Source organism: Sapajus apella, unplaced genomic scaffold (assembly GCF_009761245.1).
Source record: "Sapajus apella isolate SASKATOON/1434 unplaced genomic scaffold, GSC_monkey_1.0 scaffold13, whole genome shotgun sequence".
NCBI lineage: Eukaryota > Metazoa > Chordata > Mammalia > Primates > Cebidae > Sapajus > Sapajus apella.
The window spans coordinates 1161258-1177386 of record NW_022436953.1 but is presented as its reverse complement, the minus strand read 5'-3'; the positions used below and the strand labels follow the sequence as shown (position 1 = coordinate 1177386).

The window sequence follows — 16129 nt, the reverse complement described above, 5'->3', positions numbered from 1 at the left end:
CCAGAGTCCTGCGCTGCTTTTGCAAGTCGGATTCCGGCAGACACGATCTGCAGCCCCATAATGACACAGTCTTTGGAAAGAGCGACTGTTCTCGCCCCGCTCGCTCCGAGTTCTGGGTACGCCTGACTGCCTGCGCCGTGCCCCGACGGGCCGGCGTCCGACTCCGGCCGGAGCTGCCAGGCCAGCAGCGCCCTCGCCCCGGGCCCTCCTCCCTTCGTCGGCCCCGCTGCGGTCGGCAAACATTTCCTGCCCCCACCCCCACCAGGAGCTTCCCAGTTGGAGAGAGTTGGTCGTGCAGCCGGCTCCGTGCTCGCAGTTGCCCCAACTCAGCTCCCCCCGCCGCCGGGCGCAGGCGAGCGGCCCCGTCTGGCTGCTGAGCAGCCCATCGGGGAAACCCAGGCGCCAGCTGCCGGGGGGAGTCGATCGGTAAGCCCAGGGCTCGGGCGAGGACGGGGACAACTGGCGGGATGCCCAAGGCCCTGTTCCTTTCCCCGTCGTTACCTGCTCGCTTGCGGGGGTGTCCCGGGGCGGCCGGCCTCTCCCGGCGCTGTCTCCCCACGCAGTTGCCCATGCTGGTTCCTCAGCCAGTCCCCATGCACCGGAGGCGGCGGGGTGGTCGGCTGCTCCGCGCTTCTGCCCCGGACGGCGGCGTCCCAGGTCAACGGCTCCGGCCGCCCGGCATCGGGCGCTCCCCGATCTCCCCCCGGGGACGCGCTCAGCACCGACGCTGGCTCCGCCAAAACTTTGCGGGCCAGCGGAGAGAGGGAGGTGGCAGACTCCCCAGCACGGTCCCAGGTGGCCGGGCCAGGGGGGCCCGCGACAGTGCCCGGCTGGAGACCAGCTCCGCTGGAGGGGCGGAGAGAGGGGGCGGGCACCGCCGCAGCTACTCCCTGCTTGCTCGCGGTTCCAGGCAGGGGCCGGCCTCCCGGAGCCTGTCACTCACCTACCTAACCCCGCCCCAGCCCGGCCCCGCTCCCTTCCGCCGGCTTGCGGTGTACCCGCCGCCGCCACCACCCGCCCCAGGTGCGCATGTGACCGACAGCACCGCCCCCTCGGGCTGGGCCTGATTTTCTCATTGGCTTCCCCTGTGGTGCGTACCGCCCCTCTCCCCACCCAGCCAGGTGCCCGCCCCGCCGCCCGTCTCCAGGGGAGCAGGGCCGGGAATTATTAGCCCTCAATGGCCCCCGACTGCGTGCCCGGCAGCCGCCTTCCCTCTCGGTGCCACCGCCCCATTCCACGCCCCGCCCCTCCGTGGAAGTGCCTGGACAGAAGCCGGTAGGCACGTGACCCGGGGCGCCCCGCCCCCTTAGCCTTCTCCCGGCGATTGGCTCGGGGGGCGCATGCGCGGAGAGGCTCGTCTCGTGCCACCGCCCATATCCCCTCCCACGGTCTCTAGTTCGCGTCATGGCCGCCGCGGCGGCTCTGGAGGCGGCGGCGCCTACGGACGCCCTGTGGGGCCTCGTGCACGACTTCGTCATGGGTCAGCGAGAGGACCCCGCTGACCAGGTGGCTGCAGGTACGGCAGACGGCGCCGCGCGCCTTCCGCATGGGGGCCAGCAGGAGGGAGCGGCCTCAGCACTGGAGCCGGGCGGGAAGGGAGGGGTACGGGTGACTTTGAGAGATTGGTCTCAAGGCTGGCTGGTTGGTGAGCACCGCGAACTTCAGAACCGTAACAAGTTGGAGAGTTGCCTGTGTCTGCCTTAAAACCATTTAGACTCCTCATGTCCCTATAGCCAATGATAGGGAATCATTACATTTTACACATGAGGAAACAGGCCCAGCGAGGGCAAGAGGACTTGCGCAGGGCTGCAGACCAGGCAGGAGGGGGAGCTGGGACTCGGATCCATGTGTTCAGATCGGAACCAGGTGCACACGCCACAAAGCCACGCTGTTTTGGGGAGGTTGGTGTGGGGAAGCGCATCGTCGCAGCGGCTGCTCCCGTCGCGTGGCATCCTGGGAGTGGCGGACGGCCCCGCGCTCTAACTGGCTGGAATGAAAAGGAGGCGAGGAGCCGGGCCATGGGGAGCTGGAGATGTTCTGCGTGTCCTCCTTAAGACTTTGCGTTTCTTGCTAAAGTTCTTGATTAATTTGCTCCATGACTTTTTATGTGGCTTTTGTTTTTGTCTTCTTCCCAGACCCTCAGTTTCCTGCTTTTGACCAGTTCAGAGATCTCTTTGTTCTGAAAGCTCATCTATAATTAGAATAAAACAACTTCCAGGCTTCCGTGGAGTTCTGAGACTTCGCTTTTCTAGGAAAAAAAATCTACTAAAAAGTTACTGCATGTTAGGAGGCCTTCAAATCTTGGGTTTAAGTAACAGAATATAAAATTATCTCATGAGTAGTTTTTTAAAACTTTGTTTTTGGAAATTTTGCATGCTTGGAGAGAAGTAAGGACACATTTCTTGCAAATTGAGCCTATTAACCTTTAGAGTGTGTAAGAAAAGAATAGTGAATCTGCTAGAAATATAATACTTTGTTCGTTAGTAGTAGTCCATTTTCATTCAATTATACCACTATTGTTGAACACATATTATTCTCCAAACATGATGCAAAGCAATAGGAATATAAATACAAATTAAGTTAGATCTGTGCCCAGCAGGAACTTATAGTATGCTGGGGGAGGCAACCATTGTATAAGAGGTGTTTGCAGGGTAGTTTGGAAGGAGCAAATACCTGGTGTTGCCACCAAACTTAACATCTTACAGTTTTATGAAATGTAGTGTGTTACCAGCATTTACAATTTACAAGTACAGTGTGTTATCAATGGCATTTCCCTCATGTTTTATTATGAAAATTTTCGAATATCCAGTCAAGTATAAAGAATTTTGTAAGGAATACATCACCTAGATCCTACCATTATCATTTTAATATTACTTCCTTTATCATATAGCTACCCATCCATTTAAATTGCAGACACCTGTACGTTTTTCTTTAACTGCTTTGGCATGCATGTCGTTGACTAGAGTTTATTGATGGTGAATTTATTGTATAATTTATATCCAGTGAAATATATCAATCTTTAAGTGTACGTTCACTGATTTTGACTAATGCGTACACCTGTACCATCCAACCCTCTACCGACCCCCTACCAACCTAATATAGAGCATTACTATAGCAGTGTCATTTGTGACGAGTCTTTCACATTTATACATTATGAAAAAAATAATTTTGGATTTTTTTTTTATTCAAAACATGTTTTGAAAGGACATCTTGAATAAGGACTTACCTTGAATAAGAACTGCTAACTTCTCTCCTTTTTTTTTTTTTTTTTGTTTAAGTTTGAGACAAGGTCCTGCTCTGTCTGCCATGCTGGAGTGCAGTGGTACAATCATGGCTCACTGCAGCCTCAACCTGTGCTTAAGCAATCCTCCTGCCTCAGCCTCCTGAAGTAACTGGGACTGCAGGGTGTGTGTGCCACTGCGCTCAGCTAATTTTTGTTTGTTTTTTTTTGTTGTTTTTTTTTTTGTAGTGATGAGGCTTCACCATGTTGCCTAAGCTAGTCTCTAACTCCTGGACTGAAGCCATCCTTTCATCTCAGCTTCCTGAAGTGCTGGATTACAGGCATGAGACACTGGTTCTTATAAACATTTTTCCAAAATTTGTATTTTTGTTTTTTTCTGGAAAAAAGTGGTCTAAACTGTTTAGTTTGAATTCAGCTCAGCTAAGACTCTGTAACACCAGCCCTGTTGTAATTTAGCCCTCCTAAGAAAAGAAAGTTGGTGCTGGGTACAGTGGCTCACACCTGTAATCCCAACACTTTGAGAGGCCAAGGTGGGCAGATCGCTTGAGCCCAGGAGTTTGAGACCAGCCTGGCCAACATGGTGAAACCCTAACCCTAGCTCTACTGAAAATAGAAAAATTAGCTGGGCGTGGTGGTGCACGTCTGTCATCCGAGCTACTCCGGAGGCTGAGGCTGGAGAATCGCTTGAGCCTGGGAGGCAGAGGGTGCGGTAAGCAGAGATCACGCTACTGCACTCCAGCCTGGGTGACAAAGCAAGACTCCATCTCAAAAAAAAAAAAGAAGAAGAAGAAAAGAAAGTTGGTACAGAGGAATTGTAACAGATAAAAGTTGAAAAGGTTTGGTGGGGTTGGATTATGCATAACTTTGGATTCCAGGCGGAGGGATTTGAACGACCTATGATATGTACTAAGAGTTATTGTAGATCCTTGAGCAGGGGAGCCATAAAATGAAAATGAATTTGACAAGGATTAAGTTAATATTGTCGATATTAGATCACAGGCCTAGTTAGGGTTGTCGAAGGATAACAGTGTTGAAGTGTCCATAGAATAAACTGTGCTTTCTAATCCTTCAGCCTAAGTCAAGTTTTGTTAGTGCTAAAGGAACCAGCTAGCTTCCTGTTCAGTCACTCAGCAGCAGCCTGTGAATTTACATGGAGAAGGAACACCCTTTGATCACAAAAGCAGCTGCTGCCACCTTTGTTTTGTACCTGGGTTCCTGGTGAAAGTGTCAGCTGTAAAGAAGGTGCAAGTGGCCAGGGCTTGTTGGCTTAGGCCTGTAATCCCAGCACTTTGGGAGATGGAGATGGGTGGATCACAAGATTGAGAGCATCCTGGCCAACATGGTGAAACCCTGTCTCTAGTAAAAATAGCAAAATTAGCTGCATGTGGTGGCACACACCTGTAGTCCCAGCTGCTTGGGAAGCTGAGGCAGGAGAATGGCTTGAACCTGGGAGGCAGACGTTGTAGTGAGCTGAGATCACATCACTGCACTCCAGCCTGGCAACAGTGAGAATCTGTCTCAAAAAAAAAAAAAAAAAAGTGCAAGCCATGGAAGGGAAATGACCTGGCAGCCTAAGGGTTAAAGGCCTCTTGGCAAGCCTTCAAAGCCTGCCACTGCCTGGCCCCAGCCTTTTTTTCCTCACCACTGCCCTGGACCTTTAATTCCAGGCAGCTACCTTTATTCATAGTTCCCTGAGTGCTTTCCTTCCCAGTTCCCTCCACTAGCTCTGTCTAATCGAAGTAAGACCTGAGAGTCAAGGCCCAGCTTGAGTTCCCTACCCCTACCCAAGTGTTTCCTGATTAACCCAGCCGGACAGCATCCCATACTTCAGAATCTTTGTAGTACACACGTATTTCTGAACCACTCATGTATTTAGTGGACTAGTATCGTAGCTGTTTCTGTATACATCTCCACATCCTACCCTCCCAGTTGTACCATCAGAGTCTCCTGGAACTGACATCAGTAGGTACACAATAAAAACTACTCAAGTGAATGCAATGAGAGATATTGAAGGAAGAATCTATGGAATTTGCGTTCTATCTAGTTATAGGGCTTGAAGGAGAGAGAGGACCCCAAGGTTTTGAGGATGAGGAAAAGAAGTACTTTGTCCAAAATTGGAGGTTGGGACGGGAGCTGATTTTCGGAGAATGTGATTTTTGAACACGTTGAATTTGCAGGTGATGGATATAATTTTTTTTAAAAGTTATTTGGAATTTCCTTCATTTCAGTCTTTATTATATTGTGTTTTTTCATGTTTGTGATTCCCTAAGAAGACCACTAGTCCTTAAGTCAAAAGTGTTAAAGAACAGTAAAATACAGTTTTGTGAAATATCTGTGGCATTATCAGCAGAAAGGGCATTTGAGAGCTTGATTGGACCTAGTCCTGATTGGGATTTTTCTCTCTCCTGCTCCTTCTCATCCTCCCACCCTACCACTTCCCCTCACTCCCCTTTGGCTGCTAGTCCAGATTCTCAAGAGGCTTCAACTCCATCAGACAGAGATCTGTTTGTGCATTCTGTGTCAGCGATCATATAAATACTCCATTGACTTCTCAGTGCCCCCACACAACTGGTGCCTTGCTGAGGAAAGTGTGGGTAGTTAGGAGGTGCTAGTAGGTCCATTTTTAGAGCGCAAATCTTGAACATGTTGGAAAAACTTAGACCTCCTATAAAGGGAAAGGAACTTACATTTATTTTTTCCTTCATACCAGTGAAAATGCCCTTAGGAAAATCCACTTTGTATTAGCTTTCTTCATCTTCATCCCAGGAGTCCAAGTGCATAATTAATAGTATTTCCAGGTATTCTGTTTTATTGTTTTTGTTTTTGTTTCTGTTTTTTTCTTTTTTGAGATGGAGTTTCACTTTTGTTGCCCAGGCTGGAGTGCAGTGGCCAGATCTCAGCTCACTGCAACCTCCGCCTCCCAGATTCAAGAATTCTCCTGCCTCAGCTTCCTGACTAGCTGGAATTACAGGCATGCAACACCACGCCCGGCTAATTTTGTATTTTTAGTAGAGATGGGGTTTCTCCATGTTGGTCAGGCTGGTCTTGAACTCCCAACCTCAGGTGATCCACCTGCCTTGGCATTCCAAAGTGTTGGGATTACAGGTGTGAGCAACCACACCAGCCTGGTTATTTTTAATTTTGGAGAATTTGCAGCATTAAAAGAATCACTTAATGTCAGTGGCCTATGGTCCATAAACCCAGGAATCTTACTCCTTTCTCATGCTAACCCAGTCTCTGTTTATATCACTATGGTAACACGGAACTTGTTATGCAGTGGTTGTTTTATTTATTTATTTTAGAAGCAGAGTCCACTCTGTTGCCCCAACTGGAGTATAGTGTGACCTCGAAGAACTCCTGGGCTCAAGTGATCCTCCTGCCCCAGCCTCCAGAGTAGCTGAGACTACAGGCCCGTGCCATCACACCTGGCTAATTTTTTTTGTAGAGAACAGGGCCTTGTTTAGTTGCCCAAGGTAGTGTCCAACTCCTGATCTCAAGCAATCCTCCAGCCTCAGCCCACTGTGATTGTTTTAAATGTCTTTCTGGGCCAGGCATGGTGGTTCATGCCTGTAATCCCAGCGCTTTGGGAGGCCGAGGTAGGAGGATTACTTGGACCCAGGAGCTTGAGACCAGCCTGTACGATATAGTGAGAACTTGTCTCTACGAAAACCTTAAAAAAAATCAGTCCAGTGTGGTGATGTGCCTGTAGTCCCAGCCACTTGGGAGGCTGAGGTGGGAGGATCACTTGAGCCCTGGAGGCAGAGGTTGCAATGAGTCAAAGATGGCACCACTGCACTTCAGCCTGGGTGACAGAGTGAGACTCTGTCTCAAGAACAAGTGAATGAACGTTTGTCTTCCTGCTCCAGCAGACTATGGGCTTCCCCAAAACTCGCTGTCCATATTTCTATCTTAAGCCCTAACATGATACCAAATTTATGATATTCAGTAAATGTTGGATGAAAGCAAACATATGGCATTTTTTTTTTTTTTTTTTTTTTTAGGTTGGAATTTCGCTGTTGTTGCCCAGGCTAGAGGGCAGTGGAGTGATCTCAGCTCACTGCAACCTCTGCCTTCTGGGTTCAAGTGATTCTCCTTCCTGCCTCAGCCTCCTGAGCGGCTGGGATTACAGGCCCACGCTACCACGGCCAGCTAAATTTTCTTTTTTCCTTTTTTTTTTTTTTTTGTAGTAGAGACAGGGTTTTATCATGTTGGCCAGGCTGGTCTCAAACTCCTGACCACCCGCCTTGACCTCCCGAAGTGCAGGGGTTACAGGTGTAAACCACCATGCCTTGCCACCATTTTCCTTACTCTTTTTTGCTGTCATGTAATAGCTTTGTTATCTCGTTTTTCTCTAATTTTTTCTACTTTTATACTTACTCTGTGTGTGTGTGTGTGTGTGTGTGTGTGTGTGTGTGTGTCAGTGTCAGAGAGAGAGAGAGTGTCTCGCTCTGTAGCCAGGCTAGAGTGCAATGGTATGATTGTGGCTTGCTGCAACCTCTGCCTCCTGGGTTCAGGAGATTCTCCTGCCTCGGCCTCCGGAGTAGCTGAGATTACAGGCATGTGCCACCAGGCCCAGCTAATTTTTGTATTCGTAGATGCAGGGTTTTGCCATGTTGGCCGGGCTGGTCTCAAACTCCTGACCTCAAGTGATCCACCTGCCTTGGCCTCCCAAGTGCTAGGATTATAGGTGTGAGCCACCCTGCCTGGCCTTATACTCACTTTTGTGTTTGTGCTGCATTAATTCAAGAAAGAATTTTGTGAAAGATATGAAGACTCAGGGACTTTGCCAGGAGAGTTCACCTACATACTGGGATTCAATAAATCATATGCAAATGGCTATTTCTTTGTATTATAAAGCAGGCATTTTCATATTGATGTGTGCAGAATGCTGAAGAAGCATTTTTCAATTATAAAATTTGAGGCAACCTGTGGGAGTAGGAACTAACTGGTATAGGGCATAATGGAACTTTCTCTAGTGATGGAAATATTCTATATCTTGATTGGGGCCTTGGTTGTTTGGGTGTATACGTTTATTAAAACTTATAAAACTGTACATTTGGCTGGGCGCAGTGGCTCATGCCTCTAATCCCAGCACTTTGGAAGCCAAGGCAGGCAGATCACGAGGTCAGGAGTTCAAGACCAGCCTGAACAACATGGTCAAACAATGTTTCTACTAAAAATACAAAAATTAGCCCAGCGTGGTAGCAGGTGTCTGTAATTTCAGCTACTCAGGAGGCTGAGGCATGAGAATCACTTGAACCCAGGAGGCGGAGGTTGCTAAAGATCACGCCACTGCACTCCAGCCCAGGGCAACAGAGACTCCATCTCAAAAAAACAAAAACAAAACTGTACACTTTAATAGCTGTGCAATTCAGTATATGTAAATTTTATCTCAATTTTTTTTTAAAAAAAATGAAGAAACAAAGGGTACTAAATGGGTCCTATTTGGCACTTCTTATCTTAGAGCCTTTGTTCCAAAGATAGACCCTAGCCTGGCATCCATGAAGGGTTTTGATGCTATTGCTGAAGAAACATGATTCAGTTCATTGCTATCCTTTGCCATTAACAGTTGTTAGTCCCCTATGGCTTCCTCTATACAATTTCTAACTCCTTCTGTGGCCACTGTTGAAATTAATTTTCAGATGGGTTGTTTCAGCAGAGTTTTCTGGACTGTAGCCAGGGGTATCCAAGAAAGTACCCTTTTCTACCTTTCCAAATGCTGCAAAGCTCTTTCATCGTTTGTAACCCAGAAATAGGTGTTTGAGTTCATGGAAGTGTTGCCATTAAGGAATTGAGTGTAGAACCCAACTTGGTTTATTTGGCCTGCTAGTCTGGCTGCTACCCCTTCCCCCACCCTACAGTCTGCTCATTTTTTCCTTTGGCTCTTTCTCAGGAGCTGGGGCAGCAGCTGGGCCTTCCACATCCTGGCACGAGTGGGCTAAGAGTGCCTGATGTCTAAATTGGTGCCAGTCACGAGCTATAAGTCCTAACTGGAGCTCTCATTTTCTTCCATCGTATTGGACTTCTTCTTACTGTAATACTAGAGTGAGCCTCTGTCCAGCTCAGCTCATAACTGTTGCTCTGAGACCACAGACTTAACAAAGTTGAGGATTTCTTCAAACCTCTCTTTCACTTTTTCCAGCATTGGCACAGGCTGACTAGTTAAGATTCTGCTTTTAGGGGTAGGTGGATTAGGACCCCAGAACAGGCTGCTGGAAGTAATTCTATGTTTGCCACACCTTATTTAGCTATAAGTGTTTGATGTGAACCAAGGCCTTATGAAGATTGTTAGCCTTTTACTCTTGAAAATACATTCTAAGATGCTTCTGTTTGATCTATGTGAGTTACTTTTGTGCTGCTAAAATTGCATTTAAAGGCCATGTGCAGTGGCTCACACCTGTAATCCCAGCACTTTAGTAGATCAAGGCTGGTGGATTGCTTGAGCCCAGGAATTTGAGACCAGGCTGGACAACATGGCAAAACCCTGTCTCTACAAAGAAATACAAAAATTAGCTGGGCATGGTGGTGCACACCTATAGTCCCAGTTATGGGAGGCTGAGGTAGGAGGATCACTTGAACCTAGGAGGTCAAGGCTACAGTGAGCCATGATTTCACTACTGCACAGAGCTAGACCATGCCTTAAAAAAAAAAAAAATTCAAATAATACAGGTAGAAATTCCTCTCTCCAGGAGGTGGAGTTTAATCTTCCCCTTCCCGTTGAATACAGGCTGGACTTAATGAATGCCTTACAAATAAAAGAGTACCAGAAAGAGAAAGATAGTAACTGTATAGTGCAGAGACCTGGCAGACATACCCTAACCAAGTGATCAACATTAATATTGACAGTGATGGAGAAGCCATGGTACTATCTTATATCCCTGATATGATGAGAAGGGGACTTCACTGCTATAATATTTTTTTTAAAACCCATAACCCCAGTCTAAACATGAGGGAAACATCAAACAAACCCAAATTGGGGAACCTCCTGTAAAGTACTTCTTTAAAACTATCAAGGTCATGAAAAACAAGAAAAGACTAAGAAACTTTTGCAGACGAGGAGAGACTAAGGATTAAAGATGACTAACTGCAATGTAGTATTAATTGGATCCTGAAACAGAAATTTGGCGTCAGTGGAGAAACTAGTAAAATCTGAATAAAGCCTAGAGCTTAGTTAATAGTGTATATCAGTACAGTACTAACCTAATCTCTTAGTTTTGACATGGGTACATAGTTTGACAAATGTGTACCATGTAAGATGTTAACATTAAGAGAAACTGAGTGATGGCTATAAGGGAACTCTACACTGTCATTGTAACTTTGCCATAAATGTGAAATTATTCCAAAATGAAACATTTCTTTAAAAAAAAAAAATAGTGTAACTCTCAACCCTTAACTATGCATTTTCCCTCCCTGAAGGCAACAAACATTATTAGTTCCTTTTGTATCTTCCAGAGATGAAAATAAATGCAAATAAAAACAATCACCCCTCCCTTTAAAAACAATGCTATGCACATACTAGGTACGCTATTTATACACACTGTTTTTAGATCTTGACCCATTATCAGTGTATATATAGCTTCAGTCTTCATTTGTCTTTTTAAAAGTAGCTACAGGCCAGGTGCATTGCCTCACGCCTCTTATCCCAGCACTTTGGGAGGCCAAGGCAGGCAAATCACTTGAGCTCAAGAGTTCAAAACCAGCCATAGGCAACATGGCGAAACTCCATCTCTACTAAAAATACAATCCAGCCTGGGCAACAGAGCAAGACTCTGTCTCAAAAAATAAAAATAAGAAAGATGTAAAAATAAATAAAAGTAGCTACAGAGAATTCCATGGTATGGATGTACTATAATTCATTTAACTGGTTTCTTATTGACTGGCATTTGTTGTTTTGTTTGCAGTCATTTACTGTTACGAATAATGCTGTATTCAATAACGTTGTACATGCATTATTTTGCCCTTTTACAAGTACATTCTGCCCTCCTTATCTGTGTGTTCTACATCCGTGATTCAACCAACTGCAGTTCAAAAGTATTTGGGAGAAAATACTGCAACTGTATTGAACATGTATACACTTTTTTTCTTGTTGTTATTCCCTAAACAATACGCTATAACAACTATATAGCACTTAGATTGTATTATTATGAGTAATCTAGAGATGATTTAAAGTATATAGGAGAGTGTGCATAGTTTGTATGCAAATATGGCATCCACAGATTTTAGTATCCTCAGGAGGTCATGGAACCAATCTCCCATGTATATACCAAAAGATGACTATATAGCTATAAGATAAATTTCTAAATTTCCTGGGTTAAAGCCGATATGGACCTGGAATTTTAAAGATGTTATATTGCCCTCAATATAGGGTTGTACCAACTTATAATCCTACCTATAGTGTTTAAGGGTGTCTGTTTCTGAATGCTATGACCAAACATATATTGCTAAGTTTTTTATCTTTGCCAGTCTGGTAGATTTTCTTAAAAAGTTTCTGTATAGCTTAATTTGCATCTTTTATTGTGAATATGGTTGAATATCTTTTCATACATACTTGTTCCTTTTCTGTGGAATGCCTGTTCATTTTTTTGGTTTTTGCCCTTTTTATTTATTTATTTTTTTTTTTTGAGTCAGAGTCTCACACCGTTGCCCAGGCTGGAGTGCAGTGGCACGATCTCAGCTCACTGCAACCTCTGCCTCTTGGGTTCAAGTGATTCTTATGCCTTAGCCTCCCAAGTAGCTGGGATTACAGGCATGCACCACTACACTGGCTAATTTTTGTATTTTTAGTAGAGATGGGATTTCGCCGTATTGTCTAAGCTAGTCTCAAACTCCTGGCCTCAAGCAATCCACCCTCCTCAGCCTCCCAAACTGCTGGGATTACAGGCATGAGCCACTGTGCCTGGCTGGTTTTATTCATTTTAGATTGTTGGCTTTTTCTGCATTGATTTGCTGGAACTCTTTTTATACTGGTAAACTGGCCTTTTGTTTTAAGACTTGCAAACTTTTTTTCCCAATTTGTCCTGTGATGATTATTTTTGCCTTGTAGAAAATCAATCCTTTATGGCTTCTGAATTTTATCTTGTTCTTAGAAACGTTCTCATATTTGAAAAATACATTTTGGTGAAAGATTTAGAGCCAATGTTTGTTTTTGTTTGTTTTCCAAATATTTATGCAATCATTCTAACACTATATATTGAATAGTCTTTATTTTTCCCATTAACCAAAGTATGATTTTAAAAATCATATTCTCATATGTATTTGTGTCTCTGGACTTTCTTTTCTTTTCTTTTTTTTAGTTTTGAGACAGAGTTTCCCTCTTGTTGTCCAGGGTGGAGTGCAGTGGCGCAATCTCAGCTCACTGCAACCTCCACCCCCTGGGTTCAAGTGATTCTCCTGCCTCAGTCTCCCGAGCAACTGAGATGACAGGCATGTGCCGCTATGCCCGGCTGATTTTGTATTTTTAGTAGAGGTGGGGTTTCTTCATGTTGGTCAGGCTGGTCTCGAACTCCCAACCTCAGATGATCTACCCGCCTCGGCGTTCCAAAGTGCTGGGATTATAGATGTGAGCCACCATGCTCTGCCATGTCTCTGGACTTTCTATTCTATTTTTGTACCATTGATTTCTTTGAGTATGAATTGAAACTACACTGGTTATTTTTGATTTTTACTTTTATTTTGGAAAATTACAAGAATATTCAAAAGTGTATACTTTTTCTTTTTTTGTTGGTAAAAGCGTACACTTTTAAAATGTGATCATATAAAAATCTTTTAATATCTGGAAGGGCCCCCTTCCCCCTGCTTTTCTATTACTCTTTCTCAGAATTTGCCTAATTATATATTATATATATAAAATATATATATAATATATATATTATAATTATTAGACATATATGACATATGTCTAATATATATGTCTAACATAATGTCTAATAATTATATGTGATATATATGTCTAACATATTAAACATATATACTTTATTAGACATATGTCTAATATATATGTTTAATTATATATATATAATATATGTTGCACTTTAATTTCAGGATAAGCTTATCTAGTTTCTAAAAATATTCTGTGTTTTTATGCTGATTATCCTTTCTTTTTTTGTGAGACAGAGCTTTGTTGCTCAGGCTGGAGTGCAATAGAGTGATCTCAGCTCACTGCCTCCCGTGTTCAAGTGATTCTCCTGCCTCAACCTCCCAAGTAGCTGGGATTATAGGCATGCACCACCATGCCTGACTAATTTTGTATTTTTAGTAGAGACGGGTTTCTGTTGGTCAGGGTGGTCTCAAACTCCCGACCTCAGGTGATCCACCCACCTCGGCCTCCCAAAGTGCTGGAATTATAGGCATGAGCCACCATGCCTGACTTTTATGGTGGTTATCTTAAAATTATAGATTGATTTGGGAGATTTGTCATCTTTAGTGTTTCAAAGATATGAGATGTCTTTCTATAAAGTTTTCAGATCTTCATTAGTGCTTATTATTATTATTTTTTTAAACCCTTTAGTCAGTTTCTTCCCATTTTCTTTTGTACTTTGCAACTACCATTCTACTCTCTGCTTTTGTGAGTTCAACTTTTTTTAGATTCTGCCTATAAGTGAGATCATAGGATACTGTATTTGTCTTTCTATGTCTGGCTTATTTCACTTAGCAAAATGTTCACCCAGGTTCGTTTGTGTTTTCCCAAGTGGCAGGATTTTGGCCCAGCACAGTGGCTCATGCCTGTAATCCCAGCATTCTCAGAGGCTAAGACGGGCAGATCACCTGAGGTCAGGAGTTTTAGACCAGCCTGGCCAGCATGGTGAAATCCCGTCTCTACTAAAAAATACAAAAATTAGCCAGGCATGGTGGCATGCACCTGTAATCCCAGCTGCTCAGAAAGCTGAGGCAGGAGAATCGCTCGAAACTGGGAGGTGGAGGTTGCGGTGAGCCGAGATCACACCACTGCACTCCAGCCTGGCTGACAGACAGACTGTCTCAAAAAAAAAAAAAAAAAAAAAAAAAAACAAGTGAACAAGTGGCAGGATTTCTTTTTTTCTTATAGCTGAATAATATTCTGTTTTATATGTGTACACGCACATCATATTTTCTTTTTTCTTTTTTTTTTTGAGACGGAGTCTTGCTCTGTCGCAACCTCTGCCACCTGGGTTCAAGCAGTTCTCTCAGCCTCCCAAGTAGTTGGGATTACAGGTGCCCACCACCATGCCCAGCTAATTTTTTTGTATTTTTAGTAGAGATGGGGTTTCATCATGTTGGCCAGGCTGGTCTTGAACTCCTGACCTTGTGATCCACCCACCTTGGCCTTCCAAAGTCCTGGGATTACAGGTGTGAGCCACTGCACCCAGCCACACATCACATTTTCTTTATTGATTTATCTGTTGACACTTAGGTTGTTACCAGATCTTGGCTATTGTGAATAATGCTGCAGTGAACATGGGCGTACAGACATCTCTTCAGATATTGATTTCATTTCCTTTGGATATGTACCTAGTAGTGGGATTATTGGATAATATAGTAGTTCTATTTTTTTTTTTTTTTTTTTTTTGAGAAGGGGGTTCGCTTTTTTTACCCAGGCTGGAGTGCAATGGCGCGATCTCGGCTCACCGCAACCTCTGTCTCCTGGGTTCAGGCAATTCTCCTGCCTCAGCCTCCTGAGTAGCTGGGATTACAGGCACGTGCCACCATGCCCAGCTAATTTTTTGTATTTTTAGTAGAGACGGGGTTTCACCATGTTGACCAGGATGGTCTCGATCTCTTGACCTTGTGATCCACCGCGCCCGGCCAGTAGTTCTATTTTTAATTTTTTCAGGAACCTCCAAACTGTTTTCCATAATGGCTGCACCAATTTACATTCCTATCAACAGTGTATAAGGGTTCACTTTTCTCTCTGTCTTCACCAGCATTTGTTATCTCTTGTCTTTTTGATAGTAGCTATTCTAGCAGGTGTGAAGTGATATTTCTCCAGTGTTTTAAAGTTTTCATTGGCCGGGCATGGTGGCTCACGCCTGTAATCCCAGCACTTTGGGAGGCAGAGGTGGGTGGATCACCTGAGGTCAGGAGTTTGGGACCAGCCTGGCCAATATGGTAAAACCCCATCTCTACTAAAAATACAAAAATTAGCTGGGTGTGGTGGCATGCGTGTGTAATCTCAACTACTTGGGAGGCTGAGGCACGAGAGTTGCTTAACCGTGAGGTGGAGGTTGCAGTGAGCTGAGATTGTACCACTGCACTCAAGCCTGGGTGACAAGATTGAACTGTGTTTCAAATAAATAAATAAATAAATAAAATAAAGTTTTCATCATTCAGATTTTCACATTTTTTGTTAAGTTTATGTCTAGGTTGGGCACAGTGACTCATGTCTGTAATCCCAGCACTTTGGGAGACTGAGATGGAAGGATCACATGAGCCCACAAGTTCAAGACCAGCAACATGGCACAACCCATCTTGACAAAGAGATACAAAATGCTTAGCTGGGGGTGGTGGCACATACCTTTAGTCCCAGCTAGGTGGGCGGCTAGGTGGGAGGCTGAGGTGGGAGGATCACCTGAGCCTGGGAGGCTGTGATTACACCACTGCACTCCAGCCTAAGAGAGATTTTTGTTTTTGGGTTTTTTTTTTTTTTTTTTTTTGAGACAATGTCTCACTCTGTTGTCCAGGCTGGAAGTACAGTGGCAACAGAGCAAGACTTTTTTTTTTTTTTTTTTGAGACAGTGTCTCACTCTGTCACCCAGGCTGGAGTGCAGTGGTGTGCTCTCGGCTCATTTCAACTTCCGCCACGCAGGTTCAAGTGATTCTTCTGCCTCAGCCTTTCGATTAGCTGGGAGTACAGGCACGTGCCACCACCCCTGGCTAATTTTTTTGTATTTTTCTTTTTTTTTTTTTTTTTTG

At 44.6% G+C, this 16129-nt stretch overlaps 2 protein-coding genes across 5 annotated transcripts in view; one reads left to right on the top strand and one right to left on the bottom strand.

The window, feature by feature from the left end:
- UBTD1 (ubiquitin domain containing 1) overlaps positions 1-996 on the bottom strand; it is a 61539-nt gene extending 60543 nt beyond the window's left edge. Inside the window, exon 1 of the mRNA XM_032281195.1 lies at positions 502-996. Within this exon, the coding sequence (XP_032137086.1) occupies positions 502-571 (70 nt within the window). The 5' untranslated portion in view covers positions 572-996. The remainder of the gene's footprint in view (positions 1-501) is intronic.
- The window catches only part of MMS19 (MMS19 homolog, cytosolic iron-sulfur assembly component), a 43758-nt gene continuing 27705 nt past the window's right edge, over positions 77-16129 (top strand). For 3 of the 4 annotated variants that reach the window (XM_032281182.1, XM_032281183.1, XM_032281181.1), the window contains exon 1: positions 1071-1516. In XM_032281182.1, the coding sequence (XP_032137073.1) occupies positions 1405-1516 (112 nt within the window). In that variant the 5' untranslated portion in view covers positions 1071-1404. Of the gene's footprint in view, positions 427-1070; positions 1517-16129 lie in introns of those variants that run through there. The other variant, XM_032281184.1, reaches the window with a different exon arrangement.